We start from the raw sequence: 27,400 nt of genomic DNA, 5'->3' as shown, positions 1-27,400 counted from the left end.
ACAGGGTGATCCTCATTACCAACAAACACTGTCTGCCTGTGTCCATTCATGCGAATGGACAGTTTGTTGCTGGTTCCCACATAGAATGCGTCACAGTGTAGGCAGGTCAGTTGGTAGATCACGTGGGTGCTTTCACACGTGGCTCTGCCTTTGATCGTGTACACCTTCCGGGTTACAGGACTGGAGGAGGTGGTGGTGGGAGGGTGCATGGGACAGGTTTTACACCGGGGGCGGTTACAAGGGTAGGAGCCAGAGGGTAGGGAAGGTGGTTTGGGGATTTCATAGGGATGAACTAAGAGGTTACGAAGGTTAGGTGGACGGTGGAAAGACACTCTTGGTGGAGTGGGGAGGATTTCATGAAGGATGGATCTCATTTCAGGGCAGGATTTGAGGAAGTCGTATCCCTGCTGGAGAGCCACATTCAGAATCTGATCCAGTCCCGGAAAGTATCCTGTCACAAGTGGGGCACTTTTGTGGTTCTTCTGTGGGAGGTTCTGGGTTTGAGAGGATGAGGAAGTAGCTCTGGTTATTTGCCCCGCTAATTTCAAGTTGCCGCCACTCATACCTCACCTGTCATTCAACAACATCTTTGCCTCTGCACTTCTGCCTCGACTGACATCTCTGCCCAAACTCTTTGTCTTTAAATATGTCTGCTTGTGTCTGTATATGTGTGGATGGATATGTGTGTGTGTGCGAGTGTATACCCGTCCTTTCTCCCCCCTAAGGTAAGTCTTTCCGCTCCCGGGATTGGAATGACTCCTTACCCTCTCCCTTAAAACCCACTTCCTTTCGTCGTTCCCTCTCCTTCCCTCTTTCCTGAAGAGGCAACAGTTTGTTGCGAAAGCTTGAATTTTGTGTGTATTTTTGTGTTTGTTTGTGTGTCTGTCGACCTGCCAGCACTTTCATTTGGTAAGTCACATCATCTTTGTTTTTAGATATATATTTCCTACGTGGAATGTTTCCCTCTATTATAACCATATCATTAATTTGAACCCAACAATTACGTTTGTTATTGTCGCAGTTGCATTTCGAAATCTTTCCTGTCGTCTTATTTTCTCTTTATTTTCTCTTTCTGTTTTTACCAGTAGTCTCACTTTGTATTCACCTTCCCCTTTTTACCGTAATACAATTTTATCCCGCCTATATATACTCAATAATACGTAACCCACTTCCAAACCATAACCAAAAAAATTTTTATTTTCCGCTTTCAACACTACTGCTGCTATAAAATCCTCCGTTTCTAGTTCAATAACAGCTGCTTTCACGTATTAAACAACCATTTCGGCTAGTTCTAATAACTTTCACTTTACTTCCACTTCCGTTTTTCGCGCATCACTGATCATTTTAGCTGCTCCCCACAGGTTTTAACGTCATTATTACAATTTTTAGCCCCATTTTCGTAATCTTTCACCACAACACCACTCCTTTTAATACATTTACACGTTTTTTCGAAATTTTCCCGAATTTCTCCGTCCTTTAACGTGTTTTAGCGGCAACACAACCACCTAACCTTCATGCACATCGCTGTCTACCAACCCAAGTTCACCACAGGATCAACTTAACTAACACTTTTTCGCCTTTTTTCATACCAGATCTCCAGTTACTTTCTAGTTCACCCTTATCTTTCCCCATATATTTTTATCTTTCATTTTCATTTCAACCTCATGTTACACTTTCCACCTTCTAATACCATGTCACCCTCACAACACCCCCACAACGACCCCATTAAGTTTTATTTACATTCCCTCTGCAAACATGCCTTCACCCTAGCCAGATTACGCTCGCATATTTTATTTTCTCAGACTTGTCTGACATTTGGCATAACCCCCAAAGGCCTCACACTTAAAGTTCCCATCTTTCCATCAGTCCCTATACCAGTTCCAAACTGAACAATCCATTGCCCTCACCCACCTAATCCTTCACCTACACATCAACTCAGCCAATGAACACACCCGTCAACTCCTATCCTTAATAAAAGTCCTCAATCTTTCCTCTCCCACATCCACACCGGCTATTTAGAGCATCCTCCCACAGGCCAACCGCAAATTAGAACAGCATGCCACCCTTCACCTCAAAAAACTATCCAATCTCCTGGTTTCCCACCTCCGGAAAGGCAACTCACTCACCCTTCACAACCTTTCCAGCAAACCTCAACCACCTCTCATTGCACACAAACCCAGTCTCTCCCATCTTCTCAGTCTCCCACTTCCAGCTCCACTCCCTCCAAAACCTCAAAATTCCAATCAACACAATCTGGCACCACAACACCCTAATTCAGTAGTTAACCTTTCCTCCAAACCTCTCTCCCAATCCGAAACCTCTGTCCTATCCAAAGGCCTCACCTTCAGCCCCACTCCCAGATTCAACCAAACAGCCCTCGTCAAAGATTTACTGTCCTACACTCGTACTCTCTGCTGGAAGTATCACTTTGCCATGAAGAAAAATGATCCTAATCCTACCCCTAATGATCCAACTCCCCAAGACACTATCCAAATTGAACCCTGCCTGGAACAGTTCCGTCCTCCGTCACAGCGGGACCCACCTCCTCTTCCTCAAAATCACCCTCTCCAAACCTTCCAGAAATTTCTGACTTCCAGCCTTGCCTCTCAATCCTTCTTAAAAAACCTTAATCCTACTCCCAACATAACCACTGCTGAAGCCCAGGCTATCCGTGATCTGAAGGCTGACCGGTCCATCGTCATTCTTCCGGCGGACAAGGGTTCCACGACCGTGGTACTTGATCGTCGGGAGTATGTGGCTGAGGGACTGCGTCAGCTTTCAGACAACACCACATACAAAGTTTGCCAAGGTAATCCCATTCCTGATGTCCAGGCGGAGCTTCAAGGAATCCTCAGAACCTTAGGCCCCCTACAAAACCTTTCACCTGATTCCATAAACCTCCTGACCCCACCGACACCCCGCACCCCTACCTTCTTCCTAAAATTCGCAAACCCAATCATCCCGTCCGCCCCATTGTAGCTGGTTACCAAGCCCCCACAGAACATATCTCTGCCTACGTAGATCAACACCTTCAACCCATTATGTGCAGTCTCCCATCCTTCATCAAAGACACCAACCACTTTCTCGAACGCCTGGAATCCTTACCCAATCTGTTACCCCCAGAAGCCATCCTTGTAACCATTGATGCCACTTCCTTATACACAAATATCCCGCACGTCCAGGGCCTTGCTGCGATGGAGCACTTCCTTTCACGCCGATCACCTGCCACCCTACCTAAAACCTCTTTCCTCATTACCTTAGCCAGCTTCATCCTGACCCACAACTTCTTCACTTTTGAAGGCCAGACATACCAACAATTAAAAGGAACAGCCATGGGTACCAGGATGGCCCCTTCGTACGCCAACCTATTCATGGGTCGCTTAGAGGAAGCCTTCTTGGTTACCCAGGCCTGCCAACCCAAAGTTTGGTACAGATTTATTGATGACATCTTCATGATCTGGACTCACAGTGAAGAAGAACTCCAGAATTTCCTCTCCAACCTTAACTCCTTTGGTTCCATCAGATTCACCTGGTCCTACTCCAGATCCCATGCCACTTTCCTTGATGTTGACCTCTACCTGTCCAATGGCCAGCTTCACACGTCCGTCCACATCAAACCCACCAACAAGCAACAGTACCTCCATTACGACAGCTGCCACCCATTCCACATCAAACGATCCCTTCCCTACAGCCTAGGTCTTCGTGGCAAACGAATCTGCTCCAGTCCGGAATCCCTGAAGCATTACACCAACAACCTGACAACAGCTTTCGCATCCCGCAATTACCCTCCCGACCTGGTGCAGAAGCAAATAACCAGAGCCACTTCCTCATCCTCTCAAACCCAGAACCTCCCACAGAAGAACCACAAAAGTGCCCCACTTGTGATAGGATATTTTCCGGGACTGGATCAGATTCTGAATGTGGCTCTCCAGCAGGGATACGACTTCCTCAAATCCTGCCCTGAAATGAGATCCATCCTTCATGAAATCCTCCCCGCTCCACCAAGAGTGTCTTTCCGCCGTCCACCTAACCTTCGTAACCTCTTAGTTCATCCCTATGAAATCCCCAAACCACCTTCCCTACCCTCTGGCTCCTACCCTTGTAACTGCCCCCGGTGTAAAACCTGTCCCATGCACCCTCCCACCACCACCTACTCCAGTCCTGTAACCCGGAAGGTGTACACGATCAAAGGCAGAGCCAAGTGTGAAAGCACCCACGTGATCTACCAACTGACCTGCCTACACTGTGACGCATTCTATGTGGGAATGACCAGCAACAAACAGTCCATTCGCATGAATGGACACAGGCAGACAGTGTTTGTTGGTAATGAGGATCACCCTGTGGCTAAACATGCCTTGGTGCACGGCCAGCACATCTTGGCACAGTGTTAACACCGTTCGGGTTATCTGGATACTTCCCACTAACACCAACCTATCCAAACTCCGGAGATGGGAACTTGCTCTTCAATATATCCTCTCTTCCCGTTATCCACCAGGCCTCAATCTCCGCTAATTTCAAGTTGCCGCCACTCATACCTCACCTGTCATTCAACAACATCTTTGCCTCTGCACTTCTGCCTCGACTGACATCTCTGCCCAAACTCTTTGTCTTTAAATATGTCTGCTTGTGTCTGTATATGTGTGGATGGATATGTGTGTGTGTGCGAGTGTATACCCGTCCTTTCTCCCCCCTAAGGTAAGTCTTTCCGCTCCCGGGATTGGAATGACTCCTTACCCTCTCCCTTAAAACCCACTTCCTTTCGTCTTTCCCTCTCCTTCCCTTTTTCCTGATGAGGCAACAGTTTGTTGCGAAAGCTTGAATTTTGTGTGTATGTTTGTGTTTGTTTGTGTGTCTGTCGACCTGCCAGCACTTTCATTTGGAAAGTCACATCATCTTAGTTTTTATATATAGAGGGAAACATTCCACGTAGGAAAAATTATATATAAAAACATAGATGAGGTGACTCACCGAACGAAAGCGCTGGCAGGTCGATAGACACACAAACAAACACAAACATACACACAAAATTCAAGCTTTCGCAACAAACTGTTGCCTCATCAGGAAAGAGGGAAGGAGAGGGAAAGACGAAAGGAAGTGGGTTTTAAGGGAGAGGTTTTTTTATATATATATATCTCCTTCACACATTGGATCTAAGCCCGCACTAATTTGAGATACGCAGGAGATGCAATACTTCATTTGACCTGGATATTTCTCCATTTTATTTTGTATTTGGTTCTCACATTCCATTTATTACACAGAATGAAATCCACTTTCCCCGTTATTTTTTATTCACTTATGGATGTTATGTAGATTAAAACTGAAGAAACTGCAAAAAGGTGGGAAATTTAATGAGATGGGACCTGGATAAACTGACTGAACCAAAGGTTGTACAGAGTTTCAGGGAGAGTGTTTGGAAAGAAATACAGTAGAAGAAGTATGGGTAGCTCTGAGGGATGAAGTAGTGAAGTCAGCAGAGGATCATGTAGGTAAAAAGACTAGGGCTAGTAGAAATCCTTGGGTAACAGAAGAAATATTGAATTTAATTGATGAAAGGAGAAAATATAAAAATGCAGTAAATGAAGCAGGCAAAAAGGAATACAAACGTCTCAAAAATGAGATTGACAGGAAGTGCAAAATGGCTAAGCAGGGATGGCTAGAGGATAAATGTAAGGATGTAGAGGCTTATCTCAATAGGGGTAAGATAGATACCGCCTACAGGAAAATTAGAGAGACCTTTGGAGATAAGAGAACGACTTGTATGAATATCAAGAGCTCAGATGGAAACCCAGTTCTAAGCAAAGAAGGGAAAGCAGAAAGGTGGAAGGAGGGTTTATACAAGAGGGTTTATACAAGGGTAATATACTTGAAGACAGTATTATGGAAATGGAAGAGGATGTAGATGATGATGAAATGGGAGATATGATACTGAGTGAAGAGTTTGACAGAGCACTGAAAGACCTGAGTCGAAACAAGGCCCTGGGAGTAGACAACATGCCATTAGAACTACTGACGGCCTTGGGAGAGCCAGTCCAGACAAAACTCTTACCATCTGGTGAGCAAGATGTATGAGACAGGCGAAATACCCACAGACTTCAAGAAGAATATAATAATTCCATCCCAAAGAAAGCAGGTGTTGACAGATGTGAAAATTACTGGACTATCAGTTTAATAAGTCACGGCTGCAAAATACTAACGCTAATTCTTTACAGACGAATGGAAAAACTAGTAGAAGCCGACCTTGGGGAAGATCAGTTTGGATTCCGTAGCGTGGACTGTTGTGTTTTTAAGAAGGCAGATTTGAGCGAGTTACAAGCAAACGAAATGAAGTTTCTGCAATCAGCACACTAGAAGAGAGAAAATTAGGAATTAAGATGTCAGAGGAGAGATGCAAGTAGATCAGTGAAAGACTGAGAGATTGAATACTGCACAATACATGCGGTTCAGCTATATGAAGAGGATGAAGGATAACCACCTGTTAATATAATACTTGGATAGAAAAGTGCAGCGGAAAAGACCAACAGGATGACCCAGAATCAGCGTAAGGAAGACCTGAAGACTAGAGGAGAAAACTCGGAAACTGTATCAAAACAAGAAGAATATTGAGATAGCAAAATGGTGGAAAACTCTTCAGAACACCTTAACCGGCTTGCTGGAAGAACATGAAGATGATGAAGCATGGTACGGAATCTCAGAATTGTACAGTGTATTCCCTTTTTTAAAATTTTAGTCCAGAAGTGGAAGAACTAAAATCAGCTAACAATTATATATCTCCCCTATAGCAGATAGTTTTTTATTGCTGATAGAGGCTGAGATACTTGTAACTTCTGTCTGCATCTACATCACTACTCTGCATCCAGGTGCTAGACAGAAGGTTCACAGAACCATTTTCAGACAATTTCTTGATCATTCACTGTCAAATAGTATGTGGGAAAAATGAACATTCATGCAAGCTCTGATTTCTCTTATATTATTGTGACGGTCATTTCTTCCTTATAGCTGATAATCAATGAATTATGTTTGCATTTGGAAGAGAAAATTGGTGATTGAAATTTTGTGAAAAGATCTTACCACAACACACAAGTCTGTTTTTATTGATTGCCGCCCCAGCTTTTGTATCATATCTGTGATACTCTCTCCCCTATTTTGTGATAATACAAAATTAGCTGCTCTTTGCACTTTTTCAGTATCCTCTGTCAATCTTATCTGGTAACAATCCCACACCCCACAGCAATAATCTAGCAGAAAACAGGCAAGTGTAGTATCGACAACCTGTTTAGTGGAATTGTTTCATCTTCTAAGTTTCCTGCCAATAAATGCATTGTTTGGTTTACCTTCCCCACAGAATTTTCTGTGTGATGGTTCCAACTTAAGTTGTTTGTAATTTTAATCCCTCAGCATTTAGTTGAATCAACAACTTTGACTTATTCTCATGGCTATTGTATTGCTTGTGCAACCTTAACATCTTACAATGCATGTGCTGTATACTATTTCACTTTTTTGTGCAGTAGTTTTAAACTTCAAATTGTTTCATTCATTTTTAATTGCGGGTTAAAAAAACTGTTTTTATATATATATAATGTTGTTGTTGTTTCAGTAGTTCAACCATGAAGTTTAATTAAATAATTCCTATTAGTAATTTAGTGCCATATTAAAACTTAGAATTTGTGCCAAAAGCAATTAAAAATATGATAATGTAACTTTCGTTAAATATGTACTAGATTGTTTCTTACATTACAGTGTCCAATTGTGGTAGCACCAGGCCTTGTTTTTACTGTGCCCCAGTACTCGGGAATGACATGTCAATTTGTTTGTGAACTCAAGAAAAAACGTAGGAAAACTGGACTTGATGTTATTGCAGCTGGTGGGCGGTATGATGGCATGCTTGCCAAGTTCAGGTAAGAACTGTAGTACTTTTTATGTTGGGAAGAAAATAGCGTGTATTTGTTGGTGTGAAATATGACAGACTGAGAATAGAAAAGTGGAAGTTTTCAGCTATGTCTGGTATCCCAGCCCGGTGATTTCCAAAGCCTGCTGGATGGGATGGAACTTGACTTCAGTTGCTAGGCAGCACTGCTACATTTGCAAGTGAAAATACTGCCACTTCAACATTGGCCACACTGTGCTGCAAGGCCATGTTCATCTTGTCAACCAAGTAGTGCTCGTGGATGTACTGTAAAGTTAGCCATACCATGGCTCTGCCTTGTGTTGTTCTTTGTCTTCGGCTTCGCTATGTCTTGGTCTCTCTGTTTGGATTACTCAGTGGACTTGTTTGTTTCTTGTGCGGACTCCACATTTTTGCTTTTCATTGTTGTCAGCCTCTGTGGGTTCTTTGCTTCATTCCAGTCTTGTCAGATTCTTATTACAACAGTTGGTGATAAGCTAAAATGTTGTTATCATCCAGTGGACACAAAACTCGTGCAGCTCTTGGAACTGCAACAGCAGTTTCTACAACAGCAACATGCCAACAGCACCGGAATGATTTGCTCCATCAAGAATCTCAGCTCCTAAGATTCAACTACAAAGTCAGGATACCCACCAGGTCAGCCAGTAGTGATTTCCCAGACAGAGTGTCACCCACCCATGCTTCGGCCCTTTAACAGTGCCAAAGAGAATTGAGACATATTTATAGTGACTGAAACAGCACTTCACAGCCTCTCGGGTCTCTGATAATGATTTCCAACAGGTGCTCTCTGTTTCTTGGGCTTCCCTGTTTTTTTCCCCCCTTATTCAAGAATTTAAAACCCCACATGCACACTCTTTAGTTCAACATAGAATGGTCCATTTGGCTCCCATTCCAGAAGTACACACCGCAACACTCAGGCATAGCTCGATCGCAAGTAGCTGTGGTCTAGAAACCACATTGCACCCTTAGTGGGGGAAAGGAGGAAGGGAATACTTGTAAAACGTTTCTCAGATGAAGATGACGACGGCATGATTCGTCAATTTCGTGTGTCGATGATCTCTGAGCAGCCAGTCACTCCCCTTGGACATGGACAGTGGGGTCCTCCTTGACATCCAGATTGATTTGTAGAAAATACTCGTGTGGATTGTCTGGATTGCTTGGCACACAGCACCTGTTGTGGAAAAGATGGGCATTTCTGAACCCATACCACAGATGTATCAAAAGACGGTTCAGGAATTTCAGGCAGTTGTTCCCCAGAGCCATCTTTTCACTACCAAATCATTTATTGACTTTATAATCGTGAACAAAGACGTCTGCTTGCAGGTGGACACAGGAGCAACCATTTCCTTTGTGATCATTCAAACAAAAGCTCATCAAGGTTCCCCAGAATTGGGCGTGCCCTCCCAAATGTTTGTCGGGTATGGTGACAGCTCCATTCCCCTTTGGGATCAATTCGCTGCTGCCTACAAAGAGGTCACACATCTGATAATGCTCTTTGGTAATGATAGTCACACAGCTGGAAACATTTTTGATTGGATACCAATTTGTTGTTCTGATTCTCTATTAATGATCAGGTTCAAGTCATCTATACCACAATTATCTTCCCTTTACAACATTTGTGCCACTTTCGCATGTATATTTGCACCTGGGTTGGGGTGCTCTATGGATCCCGGGTTCATATTTCCTTGCTTCCAGACAGAGTGCCCAGTTTCTGCTGGACATGCCCCATTCTCGTCTCATAGCAGACAGCCATTCTGCAGAAATTAGAATGACTCCACGAGGCTAGGGCGACTGAAACTGTGCTTGGGCCACACTCGTGGCATGGTGAAGAAAGCAAATTGCTCCCTCTGGCTGTGCGAAGACTTTAAATCAACAATCAGTGCCCAGGCAAAATACAGCCTGGCCATCTGGGAAAGGCGTATCTGCAGGAACAAGAACTCCCTTGCCCAGTATGCTGAGGGTCTCACTAGTGCCTTCACAGACAGGCACTATCCCCCAGACCTAGTCTGCAGACAGATCTCTCCTGTCATTTTTCATCACACCCTCAATGCTCTCACCACCCCCAAGAACCAGCCACAAAGTAATACCCCCTTCGTCCCTCATACCCACCGCAGACTGGAACAACTGAATCACATCCTTCACCAGGGCTTTGATTACCCATCATCGTGCCCTGAAAAGAGGGACATACTACCCAAGATACTTCCCATCTCTTCTTATGTGGTGTTCTGTCACCCATCCAACCTCAACAACATCTATTCCATCCCTATGCCACTTCCAATCCCAATCCCTTGCCACAAGGGTCATATCCCTGTGGAAGACCCAGGTGCAAAAACTATCCAATCCATCCACCCAGCGCTTCCTATTCCAGTCCTAACACAGGTTCATTCTAGCCTGTCAGGGACCGAGCCACTTGTGAAGGCAGCCATGTCATTTACCAGCTCTGCTGCTATCATTGCACAGCTTTTTATGTTGGTATGACTGCCAGTGAGCTGTCCACAAGATGAACAGCTACCACACAAACTGTGGTCAAGAGCAAAGTAGTCCAGCTTGTCACACAACATGCAGCTGAATGTAACATTCTTGATTTCAATGGCTGCGTCACTACCTGAACCACCTGGATCTTTCCCTCCACCACCAACTATTCTGAACTGTGCAGATGAGAGTTACGCTGACAACTCCCATAATTATCCCTGCCTCAGTCTACAGTAATGTACTGTCCCCACACCCTCCACGCAACAGCTTCCACCCCCTCTGTCATATCAGCTCCTCCCCATTCTTGTCTCCCACCCTTTTTTACTTGGCACCCTCGGGCAACACACCTGTCCATCTTTCTCTGCTCCTCTCCCTTTTCACTCATTTTTCCCCATCTCCCTGCCCACAACTTCCTGACACTCCGCCTGTTGGCAGTCTAGTCCCTGCGCAATTTGCCAGACAGCACTCCCCTCCCCTCACCCATACACTGCTATCCCTTCCTCTTCCCCGTCCCCTCCAGATTACTGTTTACTTTCCTCATGACAGTTGCATTCTATTCTGAGCTACTGGAGCTGGTGGTCATGTCTGCATGAGGTGTGCTTGCTTGTGTGAATGAATACTGTGTGTTTCTCTTTCTTTTTCTGACGAAGGTTGTGGCCGAAAGCTAATGTGTAAGTGTCTTTTAATAGTGTCTGTCTGCAATTTAATGTGTCATCTTTACGGTTAGTAGCAATTTGTCTTTTCCTACATTGTTGTAGTTATCAGAGAAGAATATTTTTCTAAGATAGACAATGCTGATGCATTTTTGCAATATCCAGCTGAACAAGGAATCGCAATGCATGATCGTTCTAAACACTCCTTTTGACTTGCACAAATACAAACACTTGCCTTTTGAGGTCATTCCTGCTCCAGCAAGCTTCGAGAGTTACAGGGAACAGTAAACCACGTTCATCCCTGTTTGCACTAATTATCTCAGTGAAGCAGTTGTCAGGGGCACTACACATCAGAATTATCTGTGGAACCTTTTCACCTCATTTACTGTGTTACCTGACATAGGGTTAAAGTGCCACTTAGACAAATGCCTAACTTGGCCACCTGCTAAATAAAGAAGGAATCCAACACATTTGCTGCAATGTCACACCTATTGACTCTCTCCTCTGTCTCCAAAACATTCAGGAACTGCTAGCTTTTTTTTTTTGGGAAAGCTGAATTATTATTATTTCTTTCCTCTGCATCTATTATCAGTATCTCTTTACATCCTCGTGCTCCTTTGCAACAGCCTTTTTGTTCTTCATTTATAATTTTGTTCTGTGTTGTATGTGTCCTTAATTTCTGTGTAATGACTGAAGTTAATATTTTGTATATTGTTAGTAGGCATGTTATGGGGCAATATTTTGCTGGGTTTGCTGTGTCTGCTTTATCTTTAGGTTTCAAATAAGTTATTCCATGTGTAAGTGTATCAGGGAATGTGTATGGGTCTGCAATGTAACTGTTAAATAATTTAGTTAGATGTGAATGTGTTGAGATGAACTTCTTTAGCCAGAAATTTGCTATTTTATCTTTTCCAGGGGCTTTCCAATTGTCCGTAGAATTAATTGCTCAGGTGACTTCATGTTGCAAAATTATCACTTCGGGCATTTGTGGTATCATCTTGTATGTGTCTGTTTCTGCTTGTATCCACCGTGCATGCCTGTTATGTTGTACCGGATTTGACCATATGTTGCTCCAGAAGTGTTCCATGTCTGTTATGTTTGGTGGGTTGTCTATTTTAATGTTTGTGTTATCTATTGTCTGATAAAATTTCTTTTGGTTTGTGTTGAATGTTTGGTTTTGTTTCCTTCTATTTTCACTTTTTTGTATCTTCTAAGTCGTTTGGCCAATGCTTGTAATTTCTGCTTCTTTTCATCTAATTGCTCTATCGCTTCTTGTTGTGAGGTTTTACCTAACCTTTTTCGTTTTTTGTCTGATATTTCATTTCTTATAAATTGTGTTAGCTGTCCGATGTCTTCTCTCAGTTTTTCTATTCTGATCTGTAGCCTGTGTTGCCATGCTGGTTTTATGGGTTTCTTCTGTGTGTTGGTTTGTTCTGATCTCAGCCTAGTGTGTATATTTAGTGTAGCGAGTGCTCCTATATAAACCAGTAGTTGTAACTCTTCCATAGTTGTATTTTCATTTATTTTGTTGTGTATGATTGTGTTGATAGTTGTTATTGTTGTTTCGACTTGTGGGTTATTTGGTGGTCTATTGCAAGAATGGTCTAATGTCTGTATTTGTGTCTTTGTATTCTATATATGTTAGCTGAAGTTTTTCTTCTATATCTAACATGTGTGTCACTTCATGTTCTATTTTTGCTTGTTCTGGTGGCCGTCTTAATATGTTGTTTTCCTCTGGTTGTTTAATTGATGCGTGGTGTTCTTTGTTTGTTTGCTCTGGGATGTTTGAGTCCATTACTGTATTTTCTTCTTCTTCTGATTGCACATTATTTTGTTCCAGTATTTGTTGTATTTGTTGTTTGATGTTTTCTAATTCTGACTGGGGTTCCTGTTATTTTTGATTATTACACGGATCTGATCAGCTAGTCGTTGCTCTGTTAAAAAATTTAATTCTGGGTATCTGGTAATAAATTCAAGCGTCGTCCTCGACCATGACAGTGCTTGTCCGAGGCTTCATTAGTTCTGTCCTGAACCAACTAATCACTTATTATTATTATTATATTATTATTCTAAATTCATTTCACAAGCGACCCTTATCATGTACCAGCCAAACCAGTTGTAGAACAAAAGCATGCAGTACAGGTGAAGTGCCTGTGAGCACATTTTCATGCAGCTGAAGGGTATGCTGAACTTTGTGCATTGCCTTGTGCACTTTTTGCCAACGACTTTGTCACAGTGGTAACACTGGTTCCCGTCAGATCACTGAAGTTAAGTACTGTTGGGCTTGGCTTGCACTTGGATTGGTCACCGTCCAGGTCTGCCCACTGCTGGTGGCAAGTGGGCTCACTCAGCCCTTGTGAGGCTAATTGAGGAGCTACTTGACTGACAAGTAGTGAAAACTGACAACGGCTGGGAGAGCAGTGTGCTGACCACACACCCCTCTGTATCTGTATCCTCATCTGGTGACGCCCAAGGGCTGAGGATGACACGGTGGCTGGTCGATACTGCAAAGCCTTCCAGGCCTGTTCAGATGATGTTTGTTTTTCCCTTTCAAGTCCACTAGCTTTGGCTGTTGTTGCCTCTCTGTACAGCACTGGTGCAGTGCTGGCACATAGGAATGATGAAGTTATTGAACAACCAATGGCCTTTGTGTCAAAGATGCTGACACCCACTCAAATGAACTGCTCGCAGGTAGTAAAAGAGCCAATAGCAATTGTTTTTGCCATTAAGAAGTTCCGTGTCTACCTATTTGGGATCAACTTACTTTTATTATGGGCCACAATCTGCTGGTATCTCTCTGGAGGTGCACTCCAGTCTTTACAGCACCTGCAGGCTTGGGCACTTCGGCTTCTACAATTTTATCATTAAATATGAGCCCACAGCACAACACACACAAGGATGCTACCCATAGGACCAGACCTAGACTTTAACCAGCAGGAAACCTAATGTTTCCACAGTGACAAACATTGAATGGTTTTCCTATTACGGCTGCTCGAATTGCAGCAGATACGCACCTGACACTATCTTACAGCAAGTCATGCACTGTTTTCCATGGTTGGCCTATATATTGGTTTAGTGCATAAGTTCATAGCATTTTCTGTAAGTTTAATAAACGCAAAAGGGACACGTAGCAGAGTTTAGTCATCAATAATATATCCTTCTTCACTATTTACAACAGCCTGCTAATGCAGTGGTAACTTTTTGATTCTGCTACTGCAGAAATAATTTGGTTTTGAGGCAAAGAACTCATAAAGCCATTTTTGGAGCGCATTTTCATCTGGAAAAGAAGTTTGTTTCAGATTGTTCAATAGAGAGTGGAAAAGGTGAAAATCAGAGGGTGCAAGATCTGGTGAATAATTTACATGTGGAATGATTTCCCACGCCAACTCGTGCATAGCATTTTTTTGTTCAGTCTAGCAGAATGCGGGCAGCTGTTATCATGGAGTAGCATCACTTCGCATGGCCTTCCTAGTCACTTTTCTTGACTTGCATCTGCAGGGTGTCTCAGTTATTGACAATAAATGTCAGCAGTGATGGAAGCAATTCATGGTACGCCATGCCATTGCTGTTCAACAAGATGTGTAACATTATATTTTGTTGATGTGCGCAGGTCTTTGTATGGTGAGTTGCCACTTTATTTGGGCTCAGTCATTCCTTTCTTTTCCTTATGTTAGCATAAAGATACCATTTCTTGTCACCAGTGTTGACATGGGATAGGAACAATCAGTGTTGTCCCAAGTCAGTTGATGGCAAGCAAGCAGAGATGCACGTATTGCCACCTGCTGATTTTTATGATTGTGGCGTAGAGCATGCAGTACCCACACCTGATTTTTGAATCTTCCCCATTGCAAGCAAATGTCACATGATGGCGAAATGATCACAGTTCAGCACGTTGCCAGTTCTTGACTACACTGATGTGGTTCATTGTGGATTAATGTATTTAAATGATCTGTGTCAAAGCCCAGAGGTCTTCCTAAATGTGGGGAGTCACTAAAGTCAAAATGACTCTCCTCAAAATGAGAAAACCATTTTCCTTCCGTGCTCTTGTCCAGTGTCATTATCCCCGTACACAATGTTTCTGGCTTCCTCCACTGCTTTCACCCCTCCATGAACTCAAACAGAAGAATATGTCAGAGATGTTCTGGTTCCTCTATTGGTACTTCATTTTCTAGTGTGCAGAGCTCCACTATTTCCAGATGACAAAATGACAATATGTGAACTCAGATAGCAACATTGTCAGCATGGCATCCACCACAGTAGATACCACAATTAACATGCTCATCCATCTTGTTGGACTATCGGTCCCAACTCACAGTGTAAGCTTTCAAACAATTGTGCCCTTCAAACATGATCACAGATATATTTAGTATGCTGTTTCCCCCCTCCCCCAATGGTAAAGCAGACCGAATGGTGTGAACATTCAATTAGCAAATATTAAAGGCAGTGGGAACCATTACCACCGCAGCAATGCTCACAATGTTCCTGAGCATGTTCAGAACCACTCCCATTCATGACCTTAGCGCAGTGGACTCCTCCTGTAGGAAACAACTGCAAACTCTCCTCCACCTCCAAGCCCCACAGCCTCCGGGAACCCTACACGTGGCATGTGAGGCGATATCTGCCATACACAACAGAGTGGGCATGCTCATATGGGCAAAAGACATGTGGATGCTGGCTACAGTGGTTAACACCCATGGGTGGCGCCTTATGAGAGCAGACACTCCAAGGTCATTTGGAGCACTGCCATATATAACAACCATCTCTGTCCATGCCTATTGACTGCATGTTTGCCAATGGTCCATCCAGACCTGGAAAGCCCTCATTTAGAAGTGCCACAACTGCATGGATATAACGTGCACTCCAGAACCGTAGCAGCAATTTCTGTGGACACAGGCAAGACAATGAGAACATATTTTTAAAATATTTGCTGTTTTGAAAAATGATTGCTTTCTCACCTAATTACTATGACAGTGAAATCTTATGTATTGTTTGCTTGGGGCCTGTGAACAGTGGTGGTTACATCATTGTGTCATGCACATAGTGTCAGTCAAAGCTGTTCAAATAAGAGAAACAGACTACATTCTTTGCTGCTGATGATGTCTCCTCTAGATGAAACAAAATGCTAGGTTGAAGATGTTTTAAAAGTTTCACAGACAGTCTCAGTGAAGTGCTTCTCAGTAGAAGTCAACAAGAAGTAATGGAGAATGACATACTGCGGTGAAAGAGAACAGAGAAAGTAACACACTATCATAGACCAAGCACACTGTGGCATCATAAAGAAGAAAGACAAGAGACAGCAGCAGGGAGGCAGTGTCACTGAAGAAGAGGAAGCAAGAGACATATGGACATGTATCAAGAAAGCTCATGTAGAGGGAAGAGACACAGTGTAAATACATAAAATAATATTAGAGATTATACTCTTCGAGAATCTAATCATATAATGAGAAGGATTTAGATTCTAGTCGAGATGATACATCCTGAAAAGGCCTATGAGAAACTTAAATATCAGACACCATCAAGTGTGTGTGTCCTGTTGTAGTGTAAAAAGCCGAATTTGGAGTGTTATGACAGCCAAAGAGTGTATTTTGACATAGCTGTGGAGCAGCTATGATTGTCTGGATGAGCTTTTGGTCATGGTCAGTATGTGGCGCCATTATTGATGTGCAATGATTGCCAGTGCTCAAAGTGTGAGAAATTCTGACTGCAGGTCACCTAGCTGGAGATGCGTGCCATATGGTGAGTTAAACCCGACCATTTGAGTTGACCAGACAAGGTAGCCACCATGGCTGAACCAGCTGAATGAAGAAATATGAAATACGAGAAACTCTAAATAAAAACGAATCGAAACATTGACAGAGAAACCAGTCACATGGTTTTAAAGACAAAAATTAGACAAGTGCATGAGTGAAGATGCGCAGCCGCTATGGGATCCAGTTTATGATTTATTAAATGTTTTGGATATACAATCTTCAAAAATTGGTAACTTACCCAGACAAATGTACTGTCAATGGGTAGCGCTCGGTGAACCCTATCGATGTGTTCTAAGAGATTTTCTGTGAATATTAGTGTGGTGTGCGTACTGTAAGACCTTCGGTACACACACCATCAGATTATTTGACTTGTCGCTCTAACGAAGTAGGTGAGTGTCAGCTATATGTCTCTTGGTCTTATCGTGGCGTGTTTATCTTCTGCCGTTAGGTCAGACGATAGAAATGCCACTTGCACACTTAGAGTAGCAGATTGACGGTGACCAACTTGAAGCAGAACTTGATTAATTTTTACATACATTTATTAAAATAATAAAAAGCATAGACATTACGTAACTTGATTCTGGATGCTGTTTACACTTGACAATCTGAAGTTCCTTTGGTCTTGGTACGTTAATCTTATTCTCACATATCTCTGATACTTGACAAAGTGTCTATACATTTCTCTTCATGGCTATGTACAAGAATATGATAATCTTATTAGGTGCAGACTGAAACTTGACTATAGACTGGTACAGACTAATGCGGACAAATGCAGACTGAGTAATCGTAGGTCTGTACACTCGTTATAATACCTCGCGCGTTAATGTATCACTGCGCGAGTGTGATCCGCGAGGAGCAAAGGTTCTACGTTAGCAGCAATCTCATTGGCTGCGTTACATATTAATACGCGGATCGGCGGAAGCAGAATTTGGTGCGTCTCTAAGGCAGCGCCATCTCGTAGTGCAGAGACGGACGAGCGCTGCGCCTGCGCTGTTGTGCTTAGCGGGGCGTGCTCTAGTGGGAAAGTTGTGTACGCATTGACTACGCGGAACTATGTACACAACAATTAGAATTTCAGATTATGGGCCGGAATGCATATTCCGTGCATGAAAAAGTGAATTTTCTAGTAAATACAACACAAAACAGTGAAAGTAGTGGCAACATTAGTAAACAGAAGCCATTAGAGCTGTATGCCTGTAATTAGTCCAATTCTTTCATATCTATTAGTGATGTAATGATGCAAAATAGCGTCCATATGAGCAAAAACTCTTTGTAAGAGAACAATTAGAGCACCATTAAAAAGCTAATAAAATTTGCTCAAATTCCTGCGTAATATGTGTATATAGCATTAAATGGAAAATCCATGATGGAATAATGAATGACAATATTATGAAAAGAATAGATTGCTATTCACCATATAGTAGAAATGGTGAATCACAGTTAGGCACAACAATAATTGCTAAACAAGTAAGCTTTTGGTCAAAAAGCCTTCTTCTGAATTAGACAAAACATCCACATACTCAAGCAAATGCAAGACACACCCACATGCCTACTATCTCCAATTGCTGAAACTAGTTGCAAGCAACTGTGAGTGATGGGAGAAGCAATGCGGTAAGGAGGAGCCCATGCGAATAGTAAACGGTTGTGAAAACACACTTGACCTCTTAGCAACAAATAATCCTGCTTTAATAACGAGCATCAAAACCGATTCAGGGATTAGTGAACACAGGGCTGTCGTAGCAAGATTGAATATTGTAATCCTCCAATCCTCGAAAAATAAGCAAAAAATATACCTATTCAAAAAAGCAGATAAAAATTCACTTGACATCTTCCTGAGAGACAATCTCCACTCATTCCAAATTAATAATATAAGTGTAGACCAGCTGTGGCTTAAATTCAAAGAAATAGTATCGACAGCAATTGAGAGATTTATACCAAATAAATTAACAAACGACGGAGCTGATCCTCTTTGGCACACGAAACGGGTTAGAACACTGTTGCAGAAACAATGAAACAAACATGCCAAGTTCAAACAGATGCAAAATCCCCAAGATTGGCGATCTTTTACAGAAGCTCGAAATTTAGCACGGACTTCAATGCGAGATGCTTGTAACAGTTTCGACAACAAAACTTTGTCTCGAAACTGGGCAGAAAATCCAAAGCGCTTCTGGTCGTATGTGAAGTATGTTAGCGGCAAGAAACAATCAATGCCTTCTCTGCGCGATAGCAATGGAGATACTATCGAAGACAGTGGTGCCAAAGCAGAGTTACTAAACACAGCCTTCCGAAATGCCTTCACAGAAAACGACGAAGTAAATATTCCAGAATTCGATTTGTGAACAGCTGCCAACATGAGTAACGTAGAAGCAAATATCCTTGCAGTAGTGAAGCAACTTAAATCACTTAATAAAAGCAAGTCTTCTGGTACAGACTGTATACCAATTAGGTTCCTTTCGGAGCATGCTGATGCATTATCTCCATACTTAACAATCATATACAACCGTTCACTCAATGAAAGAACCATACCCAAAGACTGGAAAGTTGCACAGGTCACACCCATATTCAAGAAAGGTAGTAGGAATATTCCACTAAATTACAGGCCCATATCGTTAACATTGATATGCAGCAGGATTTTATAACATATATTGTGTTCGAATGTAATGAATTACCTCGGAGAAAACGGTCTATTGACACACAGTCAACATGGGTTTAGAAAACATCGTTCTTGTGAAACATGACTAGCTCTTTATTCACATGAAGTGCTGAGTGCTATTGACAAGGGATTTCAGATCGATTCCATATTTCTGGATTTCCGGAAGGCTTTTGACACTGTACCACGCAAGTGGCTCGTAGTGAAATTGCGTGCTTACGGAATATCGTCTCAGTTATGTGACTGGATCTGTGATTTCCTGTCAGAGAGGCCACAGTTCGTTGTAATTGACGGAAAGTCATCGAGTAACACAGAAGTGATTTCTGGCGTTCCCCAAGGTAGTGTTATAGGCCCTTTGCTGTTCCTCATCTATATAAACGATTTGGGAGACAATTTGAGCAGCCAGCCGTCTTCGGTTGTTTGCAGATGACGCTGTTCTTTATCAACTAATAAAGTCATCAGAAGATCAAACAAACTGCAAAACGATTTAGAAGAAATATCGGAATGGTGCGAAAAGTGGCAGTTGACCTTAAATGACGAAAAGTGTGAGGTGATCCGCATGACTGCTAAAAAGAACGCGTTAAACTTTGGTTACACCATAAATCAATCTAATCTAAAAGCCGTAAATTCAAATAAATACCTAGGTATTACAATTACAAACAATTTAAATTGGAAGGAACACACAGAAAATGTTATGGGGAAGGCTAACCAAAGACTGCGTTTCATTGGCAGGACACTCAGAAAATGTACCAGACCTACTAAGGAGACTGCCTACACTACGCTTGTCTGTCCTCTTTTAGAATACTGCTGCGCGGTGTGGGATCCTTACCAGATAGGACTGACTGAGTTCATCGAAAAAGTTCAAAGAATGGCAGCACATTTTGATTTTATCGCGAAATATGGGGGAGAGTGTCAGAGAAATGATACAGGATTTGGGATGGACATCATTAAAAGAAAGACGTTTTTCATTGCGACGGAATCTTCTCATGAAATTCCAGTCACCAACTTTCTCCTCCGAATGCAAAATTAGGGAGCAATGATCACAAAGATAAAATAAGGGAAATCAGAGCTCATACAGAAAGATATAGGCGTTCATTCTTTCTGTGTGCTATATGAGATTGGAATAATAGAGAATTGTGAAGGTGGTGCGATGAACCCTCTCCCAGGCACTTAAATCTGATTTGCAGAGTATCCATGTAGATGTAGATGTAGATTTGGGTTGATGTGATAGATGTGTAGGTTGGGTCGCCTGGCCCCTGGACAGTGACATAGCCAATATTTTAAAATCTAACTATACTTTAGGCGGCCCTATGAACAGTGTTTCTCGCCAATTATTTTTTTTTTTTTATTTGTGCAAATGCACATGGGGGACTCACAAGTCAACCTTCGGTGGAAACAACAGTGGTTATCTTCACCATTAGTCATTTATTCGTCTGATAACAAGCAGCAAGAAGACCAGTGAGGCCATTACATTTAAACAAACATTTTTCCCTCCCAAATATTACCACAGTTGTGTCACATAATGAAATATACTAAATTTATAAAGTGAAATGAGAACAACTGGGAAAATAAAAATAGATACAAAGATGTAAATGAAAACAGGATATTGACGCCGTATCAAGGTTTTTGCTCATCACAAAGTTATTTGTGTGTTAGTCACTAGTGCAGGTGCCAACTCCATGGGACCTGAAGTGGCCCGAGCCCCTTCAAAAATTTGTTTGGGGGTCTGAGCCCTCCCAATAATTTAAGAAAATTATTAGTTGCATTATTATTTGTAAAATCACAAAATTATGTTAGAATTTTTTTATTTTCCTTGTTTGATGATGGTTACATTTTAAAATACATTCAGTAATGAATTAAAACAAATGATTATTACAGTAGTAAGCACATTAACTGAAAACGAGTGGCATGAATTATGATAGTGTTACGGTGCTGCGGGCACACTTAGAATTTGTCCCAGTGTGCCAACCTGTAGGTAAAGTCTGGCACTGGCAGGCCAGTGGACTATTTTATATGACTATATTTTATTCATTTACTTTAGTCTCTTAGTGTATTGTGAATTAAGTTTGCAATTGATAAATTTGTTACCAAAAAGGCGCACTTGGAAGTTGATGATACTGCAAGTCAGTTACTTCGTCGTCTTCAGGCGAGTACCATTCACAGCTGAAACCTGGACGATCCAGTAAGGGAAGATCATTTCAGAAGTCTTGGTTGATCAAATATACATGGCTAGAATATGAAGCATCTACTGAAAAAGTTTTTTGCAAAACCTGCAAGGAGGCCGATGCTAAAAATCAATTACAATTTTCTTCCCCCCCCCCCCCCCCCCCCCAAAAAAAAAAAAAAAAAAAGAAAAAAGGAAGATACCTTTACTTCCATGGGGTTAAAAAAGGTAAAAAAGGGTTTGAAAAAATTCTGTCTTCATGAAAATCAGTTAGATATTGATATGAAGAAAGGCCGTTTAGCTCTTGAGACAGTCTTTACTACTGTGCTATTTCTATGCTGGCAAGGACTAGCAATTAGAGGGCACGAAGATATAAACTCAAATTTTTTTCAATTGTTGGAACTCCTAAAGAATGACATACCTGAGTTTCAAGATTGGTTAGGGCGTTCGGGGTATAAGTGGAGCCCCCCACGATATTCAAAACGAGATTATTAATCTACTAGGTAAATCTGTGTTGAGAATGATACTGGCTTCAGTCAGGAAAACTGAACATTTTTCTATTATGGCGGATGAAACAGGTGATTCTTCGATTCATGAACAAGTGTTATTTTGTATTTGTACTATCGATGATTCCTTAATCATCAACGAAGACTTCATTGGCTTATACAAGACCCTCAACACTGAATCACAAATTCTGTTTAGTATTTTAAAAGACGTTTTTGCTCGTCTTGATTTGTCAATATATAACTTAAGAGGACAGTGCTATGGTGGTGCCTCGAATGTGAGAGGTAAGTTCAAAGGACTAAAAAAGTTAGTTTAGGATATATAACCAAAAGCATGTTATGTGACTTAACCGCTCACAGTTTAGACTTGGCAGTTGTAGACAGTCTCTCCCATCTTACGTCTATGAGGGATATTATGGCTTTAGCCAAGGACTTAATAAACATTGTAAGGTAATCCAACAAAAGGATGGGACTTTTCAGAAGCATACACTGTAAGAGTGCCAACAACCTAGCTGGTCTACAACACCTTTGCCCGACTCAATGGACTATGCAAGCTTATAGTATCTTGAGAATATTGGAAAACTTTGAAGAACTTCTAGAGTTTTTGAAACATTTTCTGCAGAGAACAAAACAGAGGCAGGCTACAAATGTGCGGGCTACCTTGAGTCAATGTTACGCTTCAAGACTTATTTCTTTTTACATCTTTATTGGCATGCAATGAACCCAGTAGAGGATGTCAATGAAAAAATTCAATGCCCTCATCTAAGTGTTGCTGATCTTGAAAAAATATATAAGGGCTTGATTTGTGTATTGAATGGAAGGTGTGATAGTTTTGAAAACTTTTGGGAATTGTGTTTAAAAGAAAAACCTTCACAAGTTGTTGATCCTTCACTTCCTCGTAATTGAAATATACCAAAGAAGTATGAAAACAATGAAGCCAGCTCACCACACATTTTCAAAACCCCAAAGGAGTACTACAAAGCTATTTACATTGAAGTTTGTGAAACGGTGCAATCTTGCATTACTGAGCGGTTTGCTTCAACTGGACTCACATAGGTCATTGCTGTGGAACAACAGTGCTTGCTTTTAGTAAACAGAGGCGAAACAAATTTGGAAAAATCAACTGAGTTTTTCAAAAATGACATAGACATTGAGGGACTGTGCTTACATTTGAATATGTCAGCCAACATCGCTAATAAAAAGCAACTAGTTTTAAAAAACATGCGTGATGTAAGAAAGTACTTTTCAGAAGAGCCTGCAGTTGGAGAAATGTTATGTGAAGTAGTGAAGTGCATTAAGCTTGTCAAAGTAGTTCAAATCATGACAGCAGCAACAGAATGGTCATTTCCACCCTTAGATGTCTGAAGTCATATCTCCGATCACCAATGGTGCAGAAGCAATTGAATAACTTGGGTGTTCTTCATGCCCACCAAAACGTTTTGGATGAATTGGGTATCTGACCAGTCATCAACAATTTCATATTCAGTAATCCAGTCAGATGGTTGACATTTGGACCTTTGAAAAGACACTCTAGCCCTAAAAATGGCATTTAGAGTAGTATTAAAAGTCTTTATAAAATAGAGGATTAAATACATACACAATGCTAAATTTTCAGTTTTGAAATATTAGTACTGGTTTAGTACTGTATTAGTTATTTTGAAGTACTTAAATATTTTTAGGGTGTAAGACCCAGTTAAAACCTGCTATTTACTTACTTTTTGACTGAAAGTATTAGGCATACTGTATTAACATTATTAACTGTATTAAAGCATTAACTTTGAGATATTGTTTTTACTTAATGAACCCTGAGCCTCATTCAGAGTAAGCTTAAATTAACTATTTCACTTAGTAATCAAAGAGCTTTTACTGTGTGACAGCAATATTTTGTGTTTTATTTTTTTAATGATAGTTTAGGATTTATTTAAATATAATTTGTCTTTTCAGAGCTATAAATTCACTGCTGTGTAATAGTTTATAAGCATGATTATTACTGTAAATTAAATTAGCTTTTTACGAAAATATCGTGCGTGTTTATGTTTTGTTTCTTTTTTCAAAGCCAAAAAATGCGTCAGGCTTGTCACGTTTCCCAGAGTGTGGAGTTATCAAGAGTTCAGTTTACAGGTTTCTATTGTTGCTCATATGACCCAAAAATTCTTTAAAAAAGTTTAAAACTCACTATTTTTCATCTAAAATATAGAAAATTTCTAGGGGCAGGATCCCCAGTATGCCCCCCCCCCCCCCCCTCCCAATATCTTTTATAAGTCGGTGCCCCTAGTCATTAGTTTTGTTTATTTGTTCCTGCCTGTTATCTTATAATTTAATAAAGGAATTCTTAAATGTGGCTACTGGGCAAGAATAGACAAAGTTACGGTTTAAAGAAACAATCTACAACACAGCTTGTCAAGAACATTCACATCAGTGAACATTCCAGTGTAGAATGATATTTCATTTAAATTTTGTGGTTTATTTTCTTACTTTTGAATTAGCAAATGTTCTGCTAAAGATATACTTTTGAGAGTGTTTTCTTCTTTAGTTTGATTATTTGTTGATAAAGCTAATGTAAAGTTTTCAGTATATGATCAGAACATTACATTTAAGGCACACTCTACATTTACAATGTGTGTTTCTTTCTTGGCTGTAGGCACACACTTGAGCTGACAGGATTGGCAACACGCGGAATGACTCAATCAGCTGCTGGTGTGAGCATCTCACTGGATAAAATAGTGTTAGCCTTGCAAGAGGCTCGAGCTGTCCTGTCTGGAGCAGCTAGTACAGTAGATGTAGTTGTTTGCTCCCTAGGACAACGCTTCCTCTTCAAGCAGAAAGCTAGTATTGCCAAAGAACTCTGGGCTCATGGTGTGCAAACATTGCTTCTTGATAGCATGCAGGTAATATATTAGTTTCTTAAAATATCAAAAATTTCTCCTCAAAAATTATAATCATACTGAATAATCACTGTAAGAAACATTTAAACTATTATGTAATTAATTTCAGGTACATGTTAGGACTTGCACATAATATTGAAACCATTTTAGCCACCCATTCAACACTGTTGCCTCAAACATTTTTTCCTAAATTCTAACCCACTATGATTCCTTCTTTCGGTACCAGCACAGAGATGGAAATGGATTATTGATTGCGAAATCAAGCAGCAACCACAGTTACTTGTTAGAGGAAAGCTCAGTTTACCTATTTGAGTATCTTTAATCATCTGTATTATGAGAGAACATTGGCTCTTCTTATATCAGCAGTACATCATAGATTTTTGAATCAGTAGAACATTCCAAGTGATAAAGAAGTAGCTCATTCCAGTTTTTAAGAAGAGAACAGATGTATAAAATTACAGGCCTGTATCATCAAATTCAATGAGTTCTTCTCCTACATAATGATTATTTTGGAGAGCAACCAACTCTCCTGTATTTTCAAGATTTCTGAGAGTACTAATAATGTGAAATTCAGCTCACTCTTTTCATTCACAATATCTGGGAGGCAGTAAATAGCGGTGCCAAAGTTTTTCTTTCCTTTCAAAGAGCCTTCAATAAGTTTCTCAATGTTAATAAGCAGAATATGTGCCTTAAGAGCTGAGTAAACTTTGCACTCCATTTATCATTCCCATTAATGAGTAGACATACATGTAACTTGCTAATTAATGTAGGTAGCTCTCTGAAACTATTCAATGGTGACTTGGCTGCATCGTTGTTGAATGTACAAAAAATCTTGTAGTTTGTCAGTGCTTTGTGCAAAGACTGGTGACTAACTTTTTACAGAAAGAAATCTAATGTATTGTGCTCAAATGAGCCAAAAATATCCTGATGTTGTTTGATGGCTGGCCGAAGTGGCCGTGCGGTTAAAGGCGCTGCAGTCTGGAACCGCAAGACCGCTACGGTCGCAGGTTCGAATCCTGCCTCGGGCATGGATGTTTGTGATGTCCTTACGTTAGTTAGGTTTAACTAGTTCTAAGTTCTAGGGGACTAATGACCTCAGCAGTTGAGTCCCATAGTGCTCAGAGCCATTTGTTGTTTGATGACATTGCCATTAGAATCAGGCAAAATTATTTCAAATATCTAGAGATATTCATTTGTAACAATGTAAGGTGAGAGCACTGTATAAATTTAGTTGTGGGCAAGATAATGACAGGCTGATTCATTGGATGAAGCCTAAGGAAATGTAATTCACCTGCAAGAAGAATGACTTCCTTAAGCCTCTGGTTGTTGAGCATTTTTTCTTCAGTCTGAGACTGCCAAGTTGAACTTAAATAATAATAATAATAATAATTTTAATTTTGTTGGCGTTCAGCTGATTACAGCAGTAGACAAAGTCAAGAGCATATATTTCTACATAAATTACTATATCGATGTAAATTAGTTTACAGAAAATAGGTACACGTTAGAATACAGTATTTTCATCTTCAAAGAATTCATCAATGGTGTAAAACTGATTGTTCACTAGTAGCTTGTATAATTTAGCTTTAAATATATTTACAGACAGTTCTTTGAAGTCAGCACTTAGTCTATTAAACATCCTTAGTCCAAGAACTAGGTAAGAGTGATGCGATTTTGATAATCTGTGATATGGTACGTCTACAGATGTTCTGTTTCTAGTATTATGGCTATGAATGTCACTTCTCAACACAAAATTAGACACATTGTTTCTAATGTACATTAAAACATTGTAGATGAAAAGTAAGCAGGGATTATTCAAAGAATAACTGCACAATTTGTTTTGGACTTGTCTGGTCTGTGCTAGTTAGTCACAGAAATACAGAAATACTCACCAAAGTAAGTGAAAGAAAGGGATGGAAATAATCATGATATTGCAATAGCTGCCACAAGAAACTTAGAAAGAATGATCTTCTTTATTTCTTTTTGTTTTTTTCTTATTGGATAAAAACTAAAACATACAGATTTATGTCTTGCTCATTTGTTCTGCAGACACTGGAAGAGGTTCAAGATTACTGCCGAGAGATGTCTGTGCCCCACTTTATAATGCTAAAAGACTGTGAAGTGGAATCAGTCAGAGTCCGAAGCTGGGAAAAAGACAGGTGAGAACATCATTTCATGCATATGAAGCTAGTATCTGTACAGATACTATTGGTGATCTTGCAGCTCTTTAAGAATGAAGTTATAATGAAATCTAGACCTTTTGATGCTTACAGGCATTGATAAATCTTCATATAGATAAGGCTTACCGGCTAATGATCGTCTTCAGTGCAGATGCACTCACATTGCCTGAACTCTTACGGGAATTGGTAGAGTGACTGCTGCAAGTAATGAGTATGGTGGGCAAGGGCACTGCAAATTTAGTG

General features: G+C 40.8%; 1 protein-coding gene across 1 annotated transcript in view; it reads left to right on the top strand.

The window, feature by feature from the left end:
- LOC124788618 (eIF-2-alpha kinase GCN2) overlaps positions 1–27,400 on the top strand; it is a 312,712-nt gene that overhangs the window by 259,131 nt on the left and 26,181 nt on the right. Inside the window, exons 23-25 of the mRNA XM_047255891.1 lie at positions 7,738–7,895; positions 24,737–24,983; positions 27,027–27,136. Coding sequence (XP_047111847.1) covers positions 7,738–7,895; positions 24,737–24,983; positions 27,027–27,136 — 515 coding nt within the window. The remainder of the gene's footprint in view (positions 1–7,737; positions 7,896–24,736; positions 24,984–27,026; positions 27,137–27,400) is intronic.

The sequence above is a fragment of the Schistocerca piceifrons genome, chromosome 1 (genome assembly GCF_021461385.2).
Source record: "Schistocerca piceifrons isolate TAMUIC-IGC-003096 chromosome 1, iqSchPice1.1, whole genome shotgun sequence".
In the NCBI taxonomy this organism is placed as follows: domain Eukaryota; kingdom Metazoa; phylum Arthropoda; class Insecta; order Orthoptera; family Acrididae; genus Schistocerca; species Schistocerca piceifrons.
The sequence above is the reverse complement of the archived record's forward strand: the minus strand, read 5'-3'. Positions and strand labels throughout refer to the sequence as shown.